The sequence below is a fragment of the Urocitellus parryii genome, chromosome 15 (assembly GCF_045843805.1).
Source record: "Urocitellus parryii isolate mUroPar1 chromosome 15, mUroPar1.hap1, whole genome shotgun sequence".
Taxonomy (NCBI): domain Eukaryota; kingdom Metazoa; phylum Chordata; class Mammalia; order Rodentia; family Sciuridae; genus Urocitellus; species Urocitellus parryii.
Window position 1 is genome coordinate 9,019,260 of NC_135545.1, and position 21,165 is coordinate 9,040,424.

At 57.3% G+C, this 21,165-nt stretch overlaps 1 protein-coding gene across 1 annotated transcript; it reads right to left on the reverse strand.

The window, feature by feature from the left end:
* Window positions 1-1,827: 1,827 nt before the first annotated feature.
* Ehd2 (EH domain containing 2) lies at window positions 1,828-18,673 on the reverse strand. The gene is made up of 6 exons (XM_026410424.2): window positions 18,588-18,673; window positions 16,653-17,134; window positions 16,088-16,185; window positions 11,461-11,873; window positions 7,067-7,231; window positions 1,828-3,554 (listed from the first exon to the last, which is right to left on the reverse strand). Exons 2-6 carry the CDS (start codon window positions 17,054-17,056, stop codon window positions 3,003-3,005), a joined length of 1,632 nt encoding a protein of 543 aa, XP_026266209.2. The 5' UTR covers window positions 17,057-17,134; window positions 18,588-18,673; the 3' UTR covers window positions 1,828-3,002.
* Between the last annotated feature and the right edge of the window lie 2,492 nt (window positions 18,674-21,165).

The following is a 21,165-nucleotide window of genomic DNA, read 5'->3' on the forward strand; positions in this document are numbered from 1 at the left end:
GTCATGATTCAGTGTGTTTGTGGTGCTTATAATTAATCTAGAATTGCTTGCTGTGAATTGATTATTTCTTGCAGTGGCTAGCATTAAAGATGGTCATTTTCTTGATTAAGAACCTATAGAGTGAAATTATATTGAGTGATTTGAGTGAATAAAGCATTGACTAGGGCAGAAGCACATGGACATTATTTCTCCCCCTGGACTGCATAAATTGCACCTGTTGCCCCTTGAGACAGCAGATTATAGGTGTGTGCCACCACGTCTGGCTGATTTCAGAACTGACAGTAGCAGATTTAGCACAAGACACAGTGCAATCTCAGGTTTTGGCCTCTCAATGTTCCAATCCTAGAATCTTGAAAATCAAATATTTTTAGGATTGTCAAGGCTGGAAACACAGAACATTCAAGGAGTGTTCAAAATATACACTATCCGGATCCCTAGTTAACACGTGTAAGGCCCTAGGTTCAATCCCAAACCTTGCAAAAGAGGGATGGGGCGAGATCCCTAGAAGCACAGATTCAGGATCATTCATCATCCATAAAATGGGAACGATGATGATAGTAGATTATTCTAAAGATTACATAAAGCAAGGGCTGGGGATATAGCTCAGTTGGTAAAGTGCTTGCCTTGCATGCATAAGGCCCTGGTTCAATCCCCAGCACAACAACAAAAAAAAAAAAAAGAGTAAAGCATTGAAGACTGTGCCTGATATCTGCGTTAGCTATCGCCCCTGAGACTTAATCTAATAATCAACTCATATTTGCTATTTACAAATAATAAAACAAGCTCAGAGGCCTTTGGGTCCTTGCAACCATCCAAAGGGAGCTACAGCTTCATAAAAGCCAGTCTTGCAGGGCGCTGTGGCACACGCTTGTAATCCTATTGGCTCTGGAGACTGAGGCAGGAGGACCGCGAATTCAAAGCCAGCATCAGCAATTTAGGGAGGCGCTAAGCAACTCAGTGAGACCCTGTCTCTTAAAAAAAACACAAAACTGGGCTGGGGATGTGGCTCAGTGATTAAGTGCCTCTGAGTTCAATAGCGGTACCAAAAAAAAAAAAAAAAGCCATTCTTGAGTCATAAATGAAAAAGACCCAGAGAGGTAAAGCGCGACTGGGTGGGGGGGTGTCACACAGTAGAACGCAACCAGATCCTTGCGCACAGTGTTTGGAAGGTGACAGGTCCTGAATGGTGGCCCCCAAACCTGAGCACGCACCGGCCGCCTCGGAAATCAAACTGCCCTGCTCCCGAGGCTCCGCCAGAGGGCGCCGAGGGCCACAAAACTGAGCGCGCGTGGGCGGGCGGAGCGCCGGGACAGCGTGTCCTGGGAGCGGCGGGTGTGGCCTGGGTGTGCGTCCGAGGACAGCACGGGGTGCGATGCCTGGCGCGGGCCGATCCCCAGGGCGTGAGCGCGCGCAGGGTGGTCCTTGGCAGCCTGCTCTCCGCAGGACCCCGCCCCTCCCTGGCGTTCCATGTCGCAGGCTGGGTACCCGAGTCGTGCCAGCCCAACTCCGCGGCCCGGGCAGGCGAGGGTCATGTTGTGCCCAAGCGCGCACTCACACAAGCCCAGGCCCGACGCTGGTTCCCAGGCCCCGCGGCGGGAGGCGGAGAGAGGGATGTCCCGGGGGGGCGGGCCCCAAAGTAACTTCTCTTCGGAAAATATGCAGGGCTGGCCCCCAGCCCGGGCCTGAGTCACCGAGCTCCGCTGCGCTGACTCACGGACCCTCCCGACCCCGCGAGCTACAAGGGCCTCCCCACCCCGAGTCTACCCAGGGCGCCGCTGCCCTGGAGGGGAGCGGGCCACCCCGCCCCGAGACAGCGCGACTCCGGCAGAGGAAGAAGCCTTGCCTTTATTCGCTCTACGGGGGACACTGTCTGGCTCTCGGCCCTCCCAGCGCGGGTGGGGCCGACGGTGGGCGCGCGCATCGTGGCCAGCCACCTGGAGGAGCGCCCTCTCCAGCTGTTTGGTTCTCCCGCGTCCTTTCCGCGGGGCTTCCCACCAGGGCCGAGCCCTGATGCGGAGGAGGCACGAGAGGGCGTGGGGGGCCCCTTGGGGAGGGAGGGGAGGACGGCTGTAGCACCAAGAAATCGCTCCCCACGATCCCTGAAAAGGGGCTGCAGGAAAGCCCCAGGCCTTTGCATCGTGGGGGCTACGTTGAAGTATGGACTGAGCCCGGTGCGGGGCAGAGACTGGAATGCTGCAGTCCTCAACCCCAGGAGCCTGCGGGGGCCAGGGCCCGGCTGGGCCTTTCAATCCAGGGCAGGTGGGCAGTGGACAGAGTACCTCCAGGGCGTACAGTCTGGGGGGAGCCGGACAGACCGACTGAAAGGGCTTTTCCATGTGCTGCAGGATCCTTATTAAAGAAATTTGGGGAATCAGAATTTCCGGGCTTTCCTGGGGACAGCAAGGGGCTGAAGAAGGGTCCATCTGAGGAAGCAGGGGTCGTGTCTCCTCTCTGAGCCCCCAGTGGTCCCAACACCTGAGGACACGATGTGGGGGAGGGTTCTTGCCTGGCTGGGCAGGAGGAATAGGGGCAGAAGGGAAAGTTTATCTGTCACTTGAACCCAGTGGTCTCTCACCAATGGAGAGGGACAAGGGGTCCTACCTGGAATCAATTATGTGTTTGTGTGGCTATGTATCTGCCCTCTCCTGAGGCTGTCAGCTCCATGAGGGCCGTGCAAGTAGTAGGTGCTCAATAAATATCTGAATGAATGTTGGGTAGATGGGTGCCTGCGTGCTTTCGTGTGAGGTGCCCAGGTGCATGTGAGGGTCGAGGTGGGAAGGGTGCAGAGAAGCCTTGCCACTCCCTTTGGACCCCACTAAATGCTTAGAGTGTCTGGCGGTGGGCGGAGGAAGCCCCCACTCCAGTCCTTGCAGCTGCGTAGGGTGCGCAGGTAGGATGCGTGCAGACAGGGCGGGGCCAGAGGGTTATGTGCGCGCAGCCGACTTGAGCTGGGGAGCCACAGCAGGGCAAGTGGGAGGGAGGGCCTGTGGGTGGTGGCGGGCTCACTCTGCCGAGCCCTTATGGCGCCGCTTGGAGGGTGGCACTAGACGACGAGGCAGGTTGGTGGGCAGCCCGTGGCCCTCGAGCTTGGCCTCGATGAGGTGGCTGGCCAGGGCGAACTCCTCGTCGTCAAGCATGCCGTCGCGGTCAACGTCGCTCAGCTTCCAGATGCGCCCCAGCACGGAGTTGGGCAGCTTGGTGCCCACCATCCAGGTCTTGGCCTTGGAGCCGCTCAGCTTGCCGTCGGCGGGTGCCAAGTTGTAGAAGATCTCGTCGTATTTGGACTTGTCCTTGGTCACCACCCATTCGGCCTCGTCGTCCGAGCCTTCCTCGCCGTCCTCCAGCGCCTCGTCAGGCCCCCGCTCTACGAATGGGCCCATGTGGGTGCCCTCGAAGGCGCCGCCCTGCACCCCGGCCTCCGTGCTCTCCAGCTCCTCCTGCCGCAGCAGTGGCATGAGCTTGGCGATGTCGTGCGTCAGCATTTCATCCAGTGCCTCCAGCAGCTTCGGCTTGAGCGAGTGGAACTTGGTGAAGTCATGTGCCATCAGCAGCTCCTGTAGTGGAGAGCAGGAACACTGAGAGGTCGGGGAGCCCTCTCTAGGCCCTTGGGGTGCAGGCCTGAGGACGCTTGGGAGCACTGAATACCAATAGCTGCAGAAGCTTTTGAATATCCAAACATCGCTTTCTGCTTGGGCACTCCCACCCCCCTTCCCTACCCAAGTCTAGCGGGCTGAAATGCAGACAAGGGCTGGAGGTTCTGCAGCTATTTCATATCATGAGGTTTCTTGGACCTGGCAGCAAGCATGGAAGAAAAGACAGAAAAGGACAAGGTTCTCAGCTCTATGAAGCACCAAACCAGCCCTGAACCAGAAGACACTTGAGCAAGAGAGTCCCCAGGGCCCTCGGATGAGTCAGAGCAGTGGCCCTTCACCAGATGGTGGAGGAGGAGTTCAATATTTTAGTGCACCTGCCAGCCCTGCCCACCTTCCACTCCACCCCGAGGAGTCGGGCCAGCACCCCACCATTTTGCAAGTTAAGAAAAGTCAATTCCATCAGTCCTGTGCAACACAGCAAGACCTCCATCTCAGAGAGAGAGAGAGAGAGAGAGAGAGAGAGAGAGAGAGAAGGAAAAAGAAAACTCAGTGGGACAGTGGAGCAGCGGTCAGCTTAGTGACTCAGGAAGCTGAGGCAGGAGGATCCCAAGTTCAGGATCAGGCTGGGCAACTTAGCCAGACCCTGATTCATAATAAAAAATAAAAGGGGGCTGGGGTTGTGGCTCAGGGGTAGAGCACTTGCCTGGCATGTGTGAGGCACTGGGTTCGATTCTCAGCATTGCATATAAATAAATGAATAAAATAAAGGTCCATCAACATTTAAAAAAAACACTTAAAAAGTAAATAAATAAATAAATAAAATAAATAGAAAGGGCTGGGGGTGGATCTCAGTGCTAGATCCCCCCGGCTTCACCCAGTACCAGAAAAAAGCATTTTCTTTTCCAATTCTTGCCACCGTGTCACTGTACCACAGGGGCCCAGCTGAGTAACTGGTGCCCAACCTGGATGGTAGGGTTAGGATCCTGGGACACCCGCGCTCTGCCTAGGCCATTCTGCTCTGGAGCAGCTGTGGGGTGGGTTTGTGGTCACTGGATTGCACACTGGAACCCAAAGTCACTGCGCCAGGAGAGTCCTTGCCAAGGTCGACTCACTGCATGCACCATGCTGTTTTCCAGAGCCCAGGAGAGTGGCTCCCGGTGTGACTGCAAAGGGGGAGGGCTGTGACGGGGTGGGGGGAGTGCCTTCTGAGGACACCCAGCTCCACCTCCGAGAAGCTGGGTGGCCTCGGGTAGTGGCTTCACCTTGGTTTCCATGGTTTTGTTTTGTTCACTTTGATACCCAGGATTGGACCCAGGGGTTCTTCCACAAAGCCACATCCCAGCCCTTTTAATGTTTTATTTTGAGACAGGGTCTCACTAAATTGCTGAGGCTCTCCCTCAATGCCAGGGCTGGCCTCGAACTTCTCATCCTCCTGCCTCAGCCTCCCAAGTTGCAGCCACCATGCCCTGCTTGGTTTCCATGTTTGTAAAACAGGGGTGATGACATGAGCATGGTGGTATAGTTGGGCTCTTGAATGTCCCCAAAGGATCATGTGTTGAAGCTTGGTCCCCAGGTTAGCAGTGTCCAGAGATGGACCTTTGGGAAGTGATGGATCCCCAGGGCTTGGACCTCATGGATGGATGAGTCCGTTGGCGGTTGGTGGCCGGGGCTGGGAGTGGCGGGGGGGAGTATTGGGAGGCCTAGTCGAAGGGAGTGGCCCCTGGGGACTGTATCTCATACTGCCCACTCCCGGCCTGTCTCTCAATGCTCCCTGGCCACTCGCCCCTCCGTGCTCTGCCTCACCACAGGCCTACAAGCAAGGGAGCCAGCTGCCCATGGATGGAGACCTCGGAAACCCTGAGCCAAAGCAAATCTTTCCTCCTCTAGGTTGTTGTCTCAGGTATTTTGGTCACAGTGAGGAAAACCTGACTCACACACGCAGGGAAGGCCAAACAGATTCCTCTGGATGAAGTGCTCGGCAGCCACTGTGCCTCTAGCCCAGTGGCTTTCAAGCAGGGGTGATATTGTCCCCCCAGGGGACAGTTGGCAACATCTGGGACATTTCTCTCTTTCTTTTTAAATATTTATTATTTTTTGGTTCTGGGGATTGAACCCAGGGATGCGCTACCACTGAGACACATCCTCAGCCCTTTTTGCTTTGAGACAGGGTCTCACTAAGTTGCTGAGGCTGGCCTCAAACTTGCCTTGGCCTCCTGAGTGACTGGGATAATAGACACGTGCCACCTCACCTGGCATCTGGAGTCATTTCTGAGGGACAGAGCTGAGGAGGCAGTACTGGGCAGAGGCTGCTCCACTTCCTGCAGTGCACACCCCCCTCCTCCAAAAATCATCCACCCCAATGTCTGTCGCAGGCATTGAGAAGCCCAGATGTAGCCCCAGCTTTGGGCCAGGGCGAGCAGACAGTTCATCGTGACCAGGTTGATGCGGGCATGTGCCCATCTCCCAGGGGAAGAAATTCAGGCTCCCATGGGGCTCCACCTGGCCAGGGTCACTGAGCTGCTGGTGGCCAGCGGGGACTCTGCCCAATCCTTTGGGGTCTAGGCTGCAACTGTCTCTCCCTCACAAGTCACAGGCTTTCGACATCAGCCAAAGTCAGCCTCAGAACTGAGGCTGGGCAGAGGCTAGCCCCCAGCCTCCCTGAGCACAGCCTGTCTCCACACCCCGGGCTCCTGCCTGCCCACCCACCTCCCAGGCTGCACCACATCCCTGCCAGCACTCCCCCAATTCGTGAGGAGCCCCCACGGGTCCCCAACGTCCATTCTGCCCTTCTTCCTCGGTGCTGGATCCCTTGACTGTACCTGGTATCAGCCACCAAGAGGAAGAACCATGCTCTCAGCAGCCCCCAGCCATGTGACTGAGTCCAGCTAAGTGGATGTGAGCAAGGAGTTGCTCGTGCAATTTCTAGGATTACCATGTTCAATATGGTAGCCCATGGCCCCGTGTGGGTATTTAAACCAGTTAAAATTAAATAAAATCCATGATTCAGTCTTAAGATTTTTTTTTCAGTGCTAGGGATCAAACCCAGGGCCTCATGTTGGCTAGGCAAGAGCTCTGCAACTGAACTGTACCCCCAGCCCAGGAAGTGTCCTTAAAGAGAGTGATTGTACCCTTCTCTTCCTTTCCCTCCCTTCTTGCTGGATGGAATGCAGATACAATGTCTAGACTTTCTGCAGTTGTTTTGTACCATGAGGTTTCTCAGGACATAGAGGCCAGGCATGGAAGAGAAATAAGACAGAAGGGGGCCTTACACAGCACCAAAGCAGCCCTAGACCCTATTCTTGTGGGTTTTCTCCTGATCCATCAGACTAACTCACAAGCCATGCTCCCATAGACCCATGTGCAGGGGACTTTCCCACATCTGCCACCGTCCCTCCAGCTTTCCAGGCCCCTCTCTAGAGCTCACTGGAGGTGAACTTCCGCCCCCACCACCCACCCCCTGGGCAGCCTCGCACCTGCATCTTCTGGCAGTCGGGAAAGTCCCCGGGGGAGATGTGGTGCTCCAGCTGAATCTTGGCAAAGATGACGGGCAGCTTGAGGATCAGCTGCTTCTTCTTGTTCTCCTTCCCAAACACAGAGGGCATCTCCTTCTTCAGGTAGCTGATGACGTACGCGTGAACCTGCGGAGCAGCATCCTCACCTGAGCCCGGGCAGCCACAGGGAGGTGACCAGCAGGGCGCGGCCTGGGGGTCTGCATTCATAACCCATGGGGGGGGTGTGGCTGCTGCAGTCCAGGCAGCCTCTCTGAACCCTGCTGCCTTATCAGCTGGGGCTCCCCTGGACTCCCCTCTCTTGTAAGTGATCCCCACCCCTCCCAGGCTCCAGCTCCCCTCCAGCCGTCCACTCCCACATGCCAGCCTGGACCTCTCCCTGAGCTTGAGCCTCAGCTAATGGCCTCCTTGACATTCCTCACCGGCTCCGCACCCTGACACCCCAAGTGGAATCCAGGCCCAGCCCCAGACTGTCACTCTAAGCGGTTCCCCTGTTAGAGAAGAGGAGCCCTCGTGACCTGCCTGGTCTCCCGCCCCTGCGGCCTCTGCCCCCCAGGCAGCACCAGGCCTGATCTGCTTCTCATCCAGAATTCCTGCCCCAGCTGACGAGGCCCTCTGGGGCAATTCTCCAAGTGTCTCCAGGGAACTCTAGGGGCCCCAAGACCCTTTCAGAGGTTCCCATGGCCCAAACTATTTAATGATAATACTAAATCGCCAGGTGCAGTGGTGCAGAGGGATCACAAGTTCAAGCCCAGCCTCAGCAATTTAGAAAGGCCTCAGTAACTAGGAGAGAGCCTGTCTCAAAAAGTCAAGAAAGACCTGGGGCCCGTATGGTGGTGCACGCCTGTAATCCCAGCGGCTCAGAAGGCTGAGGTAGGAGGATCAGGAGTTCAAAGTCCAGCCTCAGCAACTTAGGGAGGCCCTAAGTAACTCAGCAAGACCCTGACTCTAAGTAAAATACAAAAAGGGTCTGGGGATGTGACTCAGTGGTAAAGCACCCCTGAGTTCAAATAAATAAATAAATAAATAAATAGCCATTTGTTCCTGAGACTTTTTGGTTTTTGCTCTAGTTTCTGTACCAGGGATTGAACCCAGGGGTGCTCTACCACTGAGCTCCATCCCCTGCCCTTTTTACTTTTTGAGATAGGGTCTTGCTAAGTTGCTGTGGCCTCAACCTTTCCACCCTCCTGCTTCGGCCTCTTGAGTCACTGGGACTATAGATGTACAGCACCCTGCCCAGCGACAGTGAAGTTTCTAAAAAATTACATGATGTCTAACATTGAGACTGATGGAATGTTCGAACAGAGCAGAATCAGGCTGTCTCCTTTGAAGCCAGATGTTAAATTGATTTGCAAAAAATGAAAAACAAATGTATATCCTGGTATGGTGGCCACCCTGTAATCCCAGTGTCTTGGGAGACTGAGGCAGGAGGATCGCAAGTTCAAAGCCAGCCTCAGCAACTTAGTGAGACTGTCTCAATAAAAAGGGCTGGGGGTATAGGTCAGTATATAAGTGCCCCTGGGTTTAATCTCTAGTTCCACAAAACAGAAACAACAATTAAAAAGTTTTTAAGAATGTTATTAAAAATGTTTTTAAAGAATCATAGGTTTCAACTATTAAATCTTTCAGTGATGGCCTTCACCAGCTGGTTGAGTGATTTCTTCCCACCCTCCACCACCCAGTCTCCTCCAGCCACCTGGGATTTGCTACCTCAGGGCCTTTGTACTTGCTGTACTCTGGGCCTGGAATGCTCTCTCTGCAGATCGCCACTCAGCTCACCACATCCCCTCCTTCAGACCCCCCCTACTACAGTCCCTCACCAGCCTCCCTCTCCTGGGCGTCACTTGTTCAGTGTCTGCTTCCCCACTAAGCTGTCATTCTTCCAGAAAAGGAATGTCGTTTGTTCTCTGCTGTATTTCAGGGCCTAGAAGAGTGTCCGAGCACAGTGTGGACGCTCAGCTTTGTCTAAGGTTTCCCTCCGGGCATCTCACCCTCTTCAGAATCTGGCCTCCTGAGATCCTGGCTTCAGGAATCACAGCACCTGGAATTCCCCCTCTAGCAGCTACCAGTTCAACCTAAGGGCGGGCCGGAGGACTCCCCCGGCTACCTGGCAAGGATGGGAAGCCCGAGCAAGTGGCCGGGTGGGGGACGGTTACCAAGAGCCCCTAAGGGACAGGGAGAGCTCCTGAAGGGAGGGAGACAGTGTGAGCTGTCGGTGGCCAGATATGGCAAAATCATTCTTGAGGAGGGGGTGTGGAGGGGGCGTGACACGGCTTGGGGTCATGGCACAGTGATGCCCAGTCACACTGGACCCTGAATTCCTTGCCCCAAGGTGCTGAGCGCACCAGGGAGCCATGGATGAACCTGCTGAGAGGGGTGGGTGTGGCCTATGGACCAGAGAGACCAATCACTGCAGGGGTGTGGCCAGACGTGTGGGTGGAGCCTACGAGAGCGGGCCAATGGGGCGAGGGGGCGGGGCCTGCAGCCGTTCCACTGGGATCCAGAGGGAGACCGCTGGCGGGAGGTCGCTGATGGCTTTTCCAGAGAGGAAGCGGGGGAAGGTGCCAGGAAGAGATAAGGTGCAGGGCGGGCTGGGCCGGGGCGCGGGTCGAACTCCGGGGTTTGTCTGCCTTTCCGGAGCCGCCTCCTGCCTGACGGGGGCACCAGGTGTCCGGCCCCGCCCCGCCCCCTCGGTCCCCGCGCCTGGGTTCCAGCTCCCGCCTCTGCTTCCCCCAGGGACCTGAGGGAACGAGGACGAACCGGAGGCTGAGAAGGACGGGGGAGGCCGAAAAAGGGGGAGGATACAGAGAGCAAAGGAGTCAGGGTGAGAAAGAAAGGATGAAAGAGAGAGAGAAAGAATTGGAGAAACAGACAGACTGACAGCCACCGAGAGCTGGTGGGAGAAGAGAGGGCTCCGCAGGCTCCGGGCTGCCTCGCCAGGCAGGTTTCCTGGGGGGAGGGTCTGACTCGCTGGGCCCTGCTCCTCAAACCAACACCTCAGCTCCCCAGCACCTCAACCTTCCCTGCTGCCCTGCTGCCAGCTTCCTGCCCCGCCTCCACCCTGGCAGCCTCGCCTATGAGTGTTCCATTTGGCCTCCAAAATCACTCTTCCACCAGTTTCTGTGCTCTCCTCTCCCTCCCCAAGGCCTGACCAGGCTGGCTCCTCCAGCCTCCTCCCTGGTCTGCAGGCCCCAAGTCACACCCACCTTCAACCACCCTCCAGAAGGCAGCCTGAGTGGAACCCTGCCTCTCCCCAACTCTCACCTTCCATGGCTCCCCACGTCCTTGGGACCAAGCACAAACTCCTCAGCACAGCCCACCAGTTCCCAGGTGTTCTGGCTCCCAGCCACCTCCCCAAGCTCAAACCGAGTTACTCCCACTTTCTACACTGGGTTCAACACAGACATTTTTCCTCAAATGCCCTCTCTTCCACGAAGCCCTCTTTGTCTGGCCCCAGCCTGATTATGCTGGCCTGTCATTGTCTGGGGATGGGTCTGTCTCTTCCCCAGAATCCCCGCAGTTCCTGGGACTGCCTTGGGGTTTGGGGGGAGCCAGCAGGGCAGGGCTGGAACTGCCTTGGTCATTACTGTGTCCCCAGGACTGCCCAGCAGAGGGCCAGGCACAGAGGACACCTTGTTCAATTTGTGGGTCTGTCTAGTGTCCTCATTTGACAAATATTTCCTGAGCAATTCTGTTTTAGCACTGCGGCTACCTGAGTGGAGGAAGTCAAAGATCCCTGATTCCCTGGAACTTAAACAGGAGGCAGGAGGCAGACCGTGAACACAGACTTCCCAGTGAGGCTGACCCGAGGGAGGCCGTGATGGTGGGAAGGCTAAAGCAGAACCTGCAGGGCCAGAGCTGTGTTCCTGAAAGGGAGGCGGCAGGGCCCTCCTGAGAAGGTGAAGTTTGAACAGAGACTTGAAAGGCAACCAGTGAGGACAGCCCAGTGGGAGGGAGGCACGGAGGCCAGAGGTGAGGCTTCTAGGACTTCACCCCAAGTACAAAGACCCTGAGGGAGGGTAGAGGCAGCCAGGAAGGGAACAAGGTGAGGACAGAGGGGAAGGGCGGGAGGAGATGACCTGTGGGCCACCTGAGGAGTCGGCTTTTGTTCCAAGACAGGGGACAGGAATTGGAAACAAGCAAGGCCAGCCACCAGAACACGGGATTGGCCGTGGGAGATGGAAGAAGGCACATCACAGAGGAGACCAGCCAGGAGCTGCAAAGTACAAACTCAAGGTAGAGAAGTGACCCTCTGCCCCTTTCCAGAATGATCCACCTCACTTCCCTGGTGCTAAGTCGGTGCCAAGCAGCCCGGGAAGGAGGGAGGGAGGCCAGGCCGTTAGCCTGCCACTGCTCACCCGCACCAGCCGGGCCCTCTTCACCAGGTCGTTGAGCTTGCGCAGTGCGGCATGGCGGGGCAGCCCCTGGATGTCGCGGAAGAGGTCCTGCTCCTCCAGCTCGAACAGGCGCCGGTTGTCGGGCACCAGGAGCGGCTGGGACCAGAAGGAGCCGATGTAGACGCGCAGGACCTCGGGCGTGCCCACCACCTTGCCCAGCGCCCACATGAGCGCGCCGTAAACGCGCATCAGCTGCTGCGTCTCCACCATGTCGGCCTTGTTGAGAACCACGCGGATCTTGTCCTCGTGGCCCCGCAGGGCCTCGATGGCCTCGGAGAACTCGTCCGAGATCTCCAGCTTGTGCGCGTCGAAAAGCAGGATGATGAGGTCCACGCGCTCCGCAAACCAGCGCAGCACAGCTGGGAAGTCGTAGCCTGGGGAGTGGGGGGCGCGGGGGGAAGTCAGACCCCACCCTCGAGCCAGAAAGTAGCACCCATTCTTTTGGACGGGATAGTGGACTGCACAGATGTTCAGCTGTTAGCTCTCCAAATCCTGGTCTATAGGAAATGGCCAACAGCGCCAGGCCCGTGGCTCCACTCTGGCTCCCCCCAGAATCACCCTCCACCCAGCCATCGCTGTGGCTCCAGCCCCTCAGGATACCTGGTTGCTGGAGACCGCAGCCCTGCTTGCTTTTCATTCTTCATTCATTCAATAGGCTGTTGGGGGCCTTGGAATGGCTGCATTGCTCATTAAAATAAGAGACCCCCGTACTGTGGACACGCCCAGTCTCCCAAGCCTCCTAGCTTCCTGGTCCCTCCCCAGGGCCTGCCAGATCTCCCACAGTCCACCGTCTATGGTTCTGCTGGTTGGTTCTTGCCGTATTTACTGGGAGTCGTATCTGAGCCAAGTGGGTCTTGGGCACTGGGATGCCGCAGACAAGCTTCCCGCCCTCAGAGCGCACCCATCCCCACAGGCCCCTGTGTTCCTCCCACCACTCCATTCACTTCTTTATCCACCTCTTCTTACCATCGCTGTTGACTCTTTGTTCCCCATAAAGCAAAGCTTGGAGAGCAGAAAGAAATGGTTGAGACCCCCTGACCTGGCAGTCAGAAAGACCCGGATTTAAATTCCTGCTCCACCCCATCAGCTATGTGACCTTAGGCAAGTAACTTAACCTCTCTGGACTTGTGTTTCCTCTTCTATAAAATGGAAATCACAATAGAACCTACGTTATAGATCTATTGTGAAGTTTAAAAGGATATGTATGAGCTAACATGGGTAAGATAATGCCTGGCATCAGACTGTACACATAAAAATGGGTGAGCTTGGGGGCTGGGCTGGGGCTCAGTGGTGGAGGGCTTGCCGAGCCTGGTGAGGCACTGGTTCGATTCTCAGCACCACATATAAATGAATTAGATAAAAGTCCATTGACAACTAAAAAAAATTTTTTTAAAATGGGTTAGCTTGCTGAGTGCACTCAGGAGACTGAGGCAGGAGGATCTCAAGTTCAAGGCCAGCCCGAGCAACCTAGGGAGACCCTGTCTAAAAAGTTTTTTAAAGGGCTGGGGTGGCTCAATGGCAGAGCACTTGCCTAGCATTTGTGAAGGCCCCAGCATCACACACACACAAAAAAAATGTATGGGCTTCTGGCTTCTGGCATGTAATTATACTTCAATAAAACTATTAAAGACAAAGCAGCACTGGGAGCAGAGGAAGTGCTCAGCAAGCTTTAGTCATGGGGCTCATCAGATACTTGTGGGGGTCATTCTGGAACCATCCTCTGAGCTGCTGCTCTGTGGGGGAGGTGGAGGCAGCCCAGAACTGCCCTCACAGGCCTGCCATCCACTGAGGACGTGGACCTCCCCAAATGGCCAGGCTGGAACTGGGGTAATCCAGGGATCCCTGCAGCCTGGAGTGCGCCTGGCCTGGTCAGGGCAGTCAGGGAAGGCTTCCTGGAGGAGGGGACCTGCAGGGAGTGGCACTGGCTTTCCTGGCTTGAGCCTGCTCTCCCAGACAGAAGGAGCTCAGTGGTCCACAGCATGCAGGAGGCTAGCTCTCCTATGACCCCACGTTCCAAATGAGAAAACGGAGGCAGGAGATGCTCTGGGACTTCACTGAGACACCCAGGCAGGAGGTCACAAAGATGCTGTGGGGACCCACATATGACAGCAGACCCAGACATCAGTGTATGTGCACACACACAGCACACCGAATGAATGCCCTCAGTGACAACAAGCCAGAGCCCCATGGGCCTCCATGCTCCACTGGGGAGCTGGTACTGGGGCCAGTTCTGCCCAGGAGGAGGCAGGCTGCTCACTGGACAGCTCGGGTGGGGTGGAGCCATGTTTTGAGGGAGGAAGGGCCGGCTGGAGGGACCGCAGTTGGGCCTCTCCCCTCCAACATCCACACACACTGGCCCGGATTTGGAAAGTGTGTCTCATGGGGCAGGCTGGGCGGGGTGTGGGGGCCAGGAGTGTGGGAATGAGACGTGGCAGAGAGGAACAGTCCTTCTTCTCCACTACAGGCTCCTACTGTGTGCCACACATTGAGGGCTTTGCCTGCATGACCTGTTCAACCTTCTGACAACCTAGGAAGGGACATCATCGTGCCCTCACAGAGGAGAAGCCGAGGCAAGAGATAAGGGGTGTCCTCAAGCTTCCGGGGTTTAAAGGCAGCAGAGCCCAGATCTGAGGCCCAAGGCCCCACTCAGCTAGCATTACACACACGTGTGTTCACAGACATTACCCGCAGAGGTAGCCACACCCCCACCAATGCACACACATGAACACACACCAGCACACACAGCCCCACACAATCAGAGCCACAAACTGCAAGTCATGCCCTCGCTCATGATCCGGAAACCGCACAGTTACTTGTGTTCCCACAATCACAAAGACACTGTGGGACCCACAGACGACAGCAGACCCAGACAACAGCATGTGTGCACACACACCAGCACACCCAATGCCCTCAGTGACAACAGGTTCACACAACCCCACAGCCTCCCAGATGTAAAGACATCCACCTGGCCACAACCACACACTGTTGCACAAGACACTCCTGCACACACACTCACATACACACTTGCACAACTGGATAACAGACAGAAGGCGCTCACTGCATCTAGAGCGCATCAGGAGGCTAGCACCCTGTGACCCCACATCCCAGATGAGGAAATGCAAGAGCAATCCCTCTGCCCTACCAGGGTCCTACAGCCACAGTCACATGCAGTGCAGACACAGGGGCCCGGGCCTCTCACACAGACAGGCACACCAGCCGACTCGGACCCACGATCTCACGCCTTCCAGATGCAGGCTGAAGGATCTACATGGACCAGACGCCTTCTCAGACACACACGGGGACACACACCGGGACACACACCGGCATTCTCCAAGACAAGTGCCTGGAGGGAGGTACAAGGATGGGGATCCCACGATTCTCCAGTCCTGCAGGGTCCCTCAAAGTCACATCCAGTCACATCTTCAGGCACACACGGATTCCCCGACACACACGCGCACACACACCAAGCCACTCAAGTTCAGAGTCATGACCTGGGTTGTAACACATTGTCCCCACACTCAGTCATCGGCAGCCACCCACGCCCAGCCACCCGGTCCCAGGACGCACACAGTTACACCCAGCAGGGCACGCAGCCTCCGGTTCCTTGGCCCCATGGCCTCTGCGCGGAGACCTGCTCCCTCCCGCCGCCTGGCCCGGCCTGGGTGGAGCCGCAGGAATCCTCCCCTGCGTGCCCTCAGGCTCCCCCGGGCCGCCCCTGGACGCTGGCCAGGGACACGGTACCGCTTGCGCCCCGACCCGCCCCGCCCCGGCCTCCTGCAGGGCCTCCTGTCCCCTCTGCCCCACACTGCGGCCTCCTTTGCTCCAGTTCCCGGCCCCCCGAGGCCAGGGGGAGCGGGGAAACAGAGACGGTGCGGGGGCAGGGCGCAGATGCTGAGCAGGCCCCGCTGGAATCCACCCCCCACCCCGCACAGCTGTTTATAAATTCCAGCCCAGGCCTTGGCCCGGGCCCAGAGTCCCCTCCCAGCCCCTTTCTCAGTCCCATCTGTGGCCCAGAGGTGCCGCCGGATCGCAGGGTCCCAGAGCCTCCCTGCCCAGGCTCGGCCTCTCTCAGGAGGCTCTCTCCCTCTCCCTCCTTCTGACTCGCCCAGACATGTGGCCCCTGCCTGCTCACACGTGTCCACCTCCTGCCTGCCCAACCTCCAGATCACCAACATGGAGGACTCCCAGCCTCTCCCAGCCCTCCCAGGAGGCCAGAGTCCTGGAGGCCGCCCAGCCCTCTCCTCCCTCAGACCCAGGGTCCAGGCCCAGGCCCCTCCCTGAGACCCAGGGGGCAGGCCCAGCCTCCTCCCTCAGACCCAGGGTCCAGGCCCAGCCCCCTCCCTGAGACCCAGGGTCCAGGCCCAGGCCCCTCCCTGAGACCCAGGGTCCAGGCCCAGCCTCCTCCCTCAGACCCAGGGTCCAGGCCCAGGCCCCTCCCTGAGACCCAGGGGGCAGGCCCAGCCTCCTCCCTCAGACCCAGGGTCCAGGCCCAGCCCCCTCCCTCAGACCCAGGGTCCAGGCCCAGTCCCCTCCCTCAGACCCAGGGTTCTGCGGGCGCCTCCCTCCTCCCAGGGCCTTGCTCACTCACCCCGGCTCACTCTCTGTTTGGCGCCCGACAGGATGCCAGGTGTGTCAATGATACTGATGCTCTCCAGGACCTGGTTGGGGAGCTGGGCACACATGAACCTGGGGGAGTGGAAGGCCAGGGGTCAACTCAGAGGAGGGCAGAGAAAGAGGACAGGTAAGAGGGGAAGTCCAGACTGTGCAGAGGAGAAGCAGACACAGGGGGGGAGGGCCTGGAAAGAGGGACAAGATGGAAGGAGAACGGTATCTAAAACATCCCAAGATCATGATCTCTGGGTACTTGCCTTGAGTCCAGAGCTATTTCAAGCTCCCCCTGGGGGGGGTAAGAAACTATAGTCAAACCCATTTTCCAGATGTGCATGAGAGGCACAGAGAGTTTAAGACTCTTGCCCAAGGCTGCCCAGCTAGCCAGTGGGGGAGCAAGGACTGGAACCAGGCAGGCTGGCTTCACCAGCTTAGCGGCTGCTGCCCTAGGAAGGAGCTGGAAGGGGGAGACCGCAGCAGAGAGAAGGGAGGGAAGCCCAGATGCAGGTATGGAAGGTGCCCCCCCTGGGCAGCGGCCATCGCACCTGTTGAGGAAGGTGTTCCCGAAGGGGTTGAGTTTTCGGAAGGGCTTGTCGGGGTCCACCACCAGGGCATTGCCGGGCACAGTGCCCTCGGTGTCGCCGTGCATGACGGCCACGAAGCAGTCGGTGGTGGGCTCGGGCCCCACCCGGGAGCCGGGCACCTCCTGCTCCAGCAGGTACTGGATGAAGCTGGTCTTGCCCGTGCTGTACTGACCGGCCACCAGCACCATGGGCTTCCCGTCGAAGTCGGCGTCCTCCAGGGCCGGGGAGTGGAAGGCCCCGAAGCGGTAGTGCTCCTCCAGGGGCAGCAGCTTCTCACGGTAGAGCTCCTTAAGGGCCGAAGTCACCGTGCGGATGGTCTCGGGCTGCTGGCCCCGAGCCCCGCTCTTCTTGAGCCAGCTGAACATGGTGGCTTCTCGCTGCCCACTGGGTTCACCGAGGGCGACTCGAAGGTGCAGGAGAACAGGGGGTTGATGGTGGACTGCCTGGAGGGAGAAGGCAAACCGAAGGTAGATAGTATGGTGGAGGAGGAGGCACTGGGAGCACGGATGGCAGGGGTCAGGAGGAAGAAGAGGATCACAGAGCCAGCCCGGGAGGAGGGAGAGATTAATGGTGGTATGGTGGAAGAAGGGGAATTGAGAGTGGAAGAACGAGGGGTGGAGAAAGGGGAGAAATGCCTTCCTGAGACCCTCCTTCTTCTCTTCCTCTCTTCTCCCTCTGCTGCATTTCCACTGGAATTCCTCCACATTTCAGAAACTGTGGCCCAGAAATGAGCCAGAGACCAACTGGCTCCCACCCAGAGCCCCAGTGAGGACCCACAGTTCAGGGTGCCCAGGAAATGCCAGGCCTCTGGGGAGGGCATGAGAATCCCCGTGGGTGGGTAAAGATCAGGCAGGGCCAGCGTTCAAGCTGCTTCACCAGGGACAGGCGGGATGAGGGTCTTAGGAAAGGGACAGCGTGTTCAAAGATTCACACCCAGACAGCGGCCTTCAGAGCGGGTCTCCTGGGATGGGTCTGGGGGTCTGGGTTAGGGGGAGAAGGTGTCCCCAAAGCCACAGCCACGACCACGCCCTGTGATCAGACTGTAGGGTCTGGGTGATATCCCCTCTTTATTCCTGACAGGACACTGGTAACAGGTTTTGCTCTTTTTGTTTTGTTTTGTTTTGATCTTGGGTCAGTCTGAGTCGATGCTTACAATTTAACTAACTTTTCCAGAGCACCAGCTCTGCTCAGATCAGAGTCGCAAATACTGAAAAGGACCCGGGGTTCCTTGAGAGAGGACTGATCCGGGGCTGGGGCAGGGAGAGTGCGGGAGCCAGATTCCATAGGAAGCGCCCAGGGATGGGAGGGGCATGTGGCAGGGGCACAGGGCCCAGCTTTAAGGGACTCCCACTAACCAAAGATGCAGTTAAGAAGTAGTTAATTGCAAATCAAATATAGCAAATTCATAAAGTGACACTTAAAAAGTAGGGGAGATAGCAGGGAGAGGACTTGGGGAAGGAGGGGCTGGAGAGGCAAGGGCGGGCGGGAGCAGCCACCCGGGATAGGAGCCGAGGGAGGGGGCCCTGGGTGGTGTCCTAGGCTGGGAGGCTGCTGGGGGCCGTCAGAGGAGGATGCCTGGGCTGGCCGAAGGGGCTTTGGGGTTGGCGAAGCAGGAGAGTCGCTCTTGGTGGCAGAGGGACCAAGTTGGACGGACATGGAAGAGGGCAGTGGGGGCGGCTTGAAGGAGGGAATCTGGAGCTGAGCGGCTGGGGTGGCCGCGACGGGGAGGCTGCGACGGCCTGAGGAGGAGTGTGGGGCCGGGAGGGTCGGACGGCTGCAGCCTGGAGGGGCTGGGGACACGGAGAGCCCGTGGGGGGTGCAGGGCTGCGGTTTCAGCGAGCGGGCAGCCGCGGGCCGGGGCAGCCTGGGCTGGGCGCTGGGGTCGCGAGTGCTCACCGACGGGCGCTGGCGCTGGGTCCTGCGGGTCCGCGGGGATCGGAGGCGCCCGGAGCGGCCTGTGCTCGGTCTGTCCTGCTGCCTGAGCCGGGTGGGGCCCGAGCGGCCGGGAGGAGGGGCGGGGGGCGGGACGAGCCCCCCCCAAACCCGCGCCGGCCTCTGGCGCCCCCTGGCGGGGGCGGGGGCTGGGGAGCGCGCTCTTGGCAAGGCGGCGGCCCCTCGGGCTGCCAGTCCCGGGTTCGAATTGCGCCTCCTCCTCGGGCATCGGGCCGTCCACGATCTCTGGCTCCTTCTACCATGGCATAAGGATAGCACTGCCAACGAATAAAACTGCTATGCTTTAAAACTCCAGGTCGTGAAGCGGTTCACAACTCTCCCGATTCCCTCCGGCTCAAAGCCAAAGTCCCCCAGGCCCTCCCTGCGCACGCCTCCGGCTCCCTCTCCCTCTCCTCTCGCCGATCCTCAAGCAAGCGCACTGTGCTTCGAGCTCAGAGCCATTGCCGGTGCTGTGCCCTCTCTCTGGACGCCTCTGTCCCCAGGGATCTGCATGGCTTCCTCCCTCCCCTCCTTCAGGTCTCTGCTCAAAGCCACCTCCTCCGAGAAGCCCTCCCTCATCTCCCCGTGTAGCGCCCACCATTTACTCCCCATCTCCTCTTTATTCTTCTCCACCGTCCTGACAACCACTAAACTTGTTCTGGGTTTCTCTGCTTCTGTGGCTGTCCCCTCTGGAGAACACAGCCCCCAGGGCAGGGCTTTCCCGCTGCGTGGTCCCCTGCCTTGTGCTCAGGCTCTGGCGCCCTGCCTGACTCGGGCAGAGGCTCCTTCCAGCCAGCTGAGCACTTCCGTTGTGCAGGGCAGCTCTAAGCTCTCAAAGTGACCTCACGGACCCCTCAGCATGTCCCAGGGACCAGGTGTCCTTACCCTCCTTTTACAGAGGAGACAGTGGAGCCCAGAGAAGTGAATTTAGAAACTTGCTTGTTCAGGACTTAGCAGCGCCCCTGGCCCACAGTAGGTGCTTAAGAAACATCAATACTTATCATCCATATCCAGAGCTGAGCTCTTCTCCAGGTCCCTGAACCTCTGGGATTCCGCACAGGAGGCCTTGGGGACCTTGCTCCTCTGTGCCTCAGCTGCCCATCTAGAGGCCTTTATCACTTCCCCTGAATCTCTGCTCCAATGGCCTCTTCTGAGAATTCCCCACCCAGCCCCTGGCACTCCTGTCCTCCTCCCTACTTGATTTCCCACCTTGGCCCTTGTCACCATTGGCCAGTCTGTAAATGCTACTAATTTTTCAGTCCCCTCCCCTCCAGTTAGAGTGTCAGATTCCCAGGGGCAAGATTTTGTCCAACGTATTCATTGTTGGCGACCAGTGCCTAGAACAGTGCCTGGCACACAGTCACTTTTTATTAAAAATAAACGAATTTACTCAGGAGGCTGAGGCCGGACGGATTATAAGTTTGAAGCCAGCCTGGGCAACTTAACAAGACCCTACCTAAAACAAAACAAAGGGCTGGGGAGGGCTAGGACTAAGTGGTAGACTGTCCAGTGTGTGAAAGGTCTTGGGTTCAATCCTAAGTATAAGATTTTTTTTTTTTTAAATCAGGAATAAAACCCAGTGGAACTTAACCACAGAGCCACATCCCAGCCCTTTTTGTGTTTATTTTGAGATAGGATCTCACTAAGTTACTTAGGCCCTCACTAAATTGCTGAGGCTGGCTTTGATCTCATGATCCTCCTGTCTGGGCCTCCCGAGACACAGGGATTGAAGGCATGTGCTACCATGCCCTGCTTGAATTTTTTTTTTTCCCAGTACTTGGGGTGGAACTCAGAGGCACTCTACTACTGAGTCATGCCACCAGCTCTTTATATCTTTATTTTGAGACAGGGCCAATCTAAGACTGGCCTAAAACTTGGTTTCCTCCTGCTTCAGCTTCCTGAGATTATAGGTGTGGCCACCAGTCCCAGCAAAAATTGTAATTTATAGACTATTTAATATTTACACAGAAAATATTTAATTGATTACAATAATGTACATAATTGGGGTGATGAAAATATTCTAAGATTGTGGTCTGGGAAGGTGGCTCTGTGGTAGAGTGCTTGTCTAGCATGTGTGAGACCCTGGGTTCAATCCCCAGCACGTGCAAACACACGAGCGCGCACACACGCGCACACACACACACACACACAGCCACCCTAGAGGGATCTCTGAGTGTCCAACCACCCTGTCTCTTTGAATATGCTGAATAGCCTAGGTGCTGTCTTGCCCGCCTGTATTTCTGTCCCTGTTTCCTGAATCAGGGATCCTATTTCAGGGGTTGCAGCCTCTGGGGTCCCCCTCCCCAAGACACTATCTCATTTTTAGTTTGTTCTGCTTTTCTGGTTCCCTCCTTCCCCATCTGTCCAAATGGTTTGGAGAAAATCTGGCACGTGCCACACATGAATGGACCTTGAATAAATCACACCAAGTGAAACAGCCCGTCACCCAGGGACAGACGCTATGTGATTCCACTCACAGGGAGGGACCCAGAGGAGCCAGAGCCAGAGACAGAAGGCAGAATGTGGTTAGCTGGGGGTCACT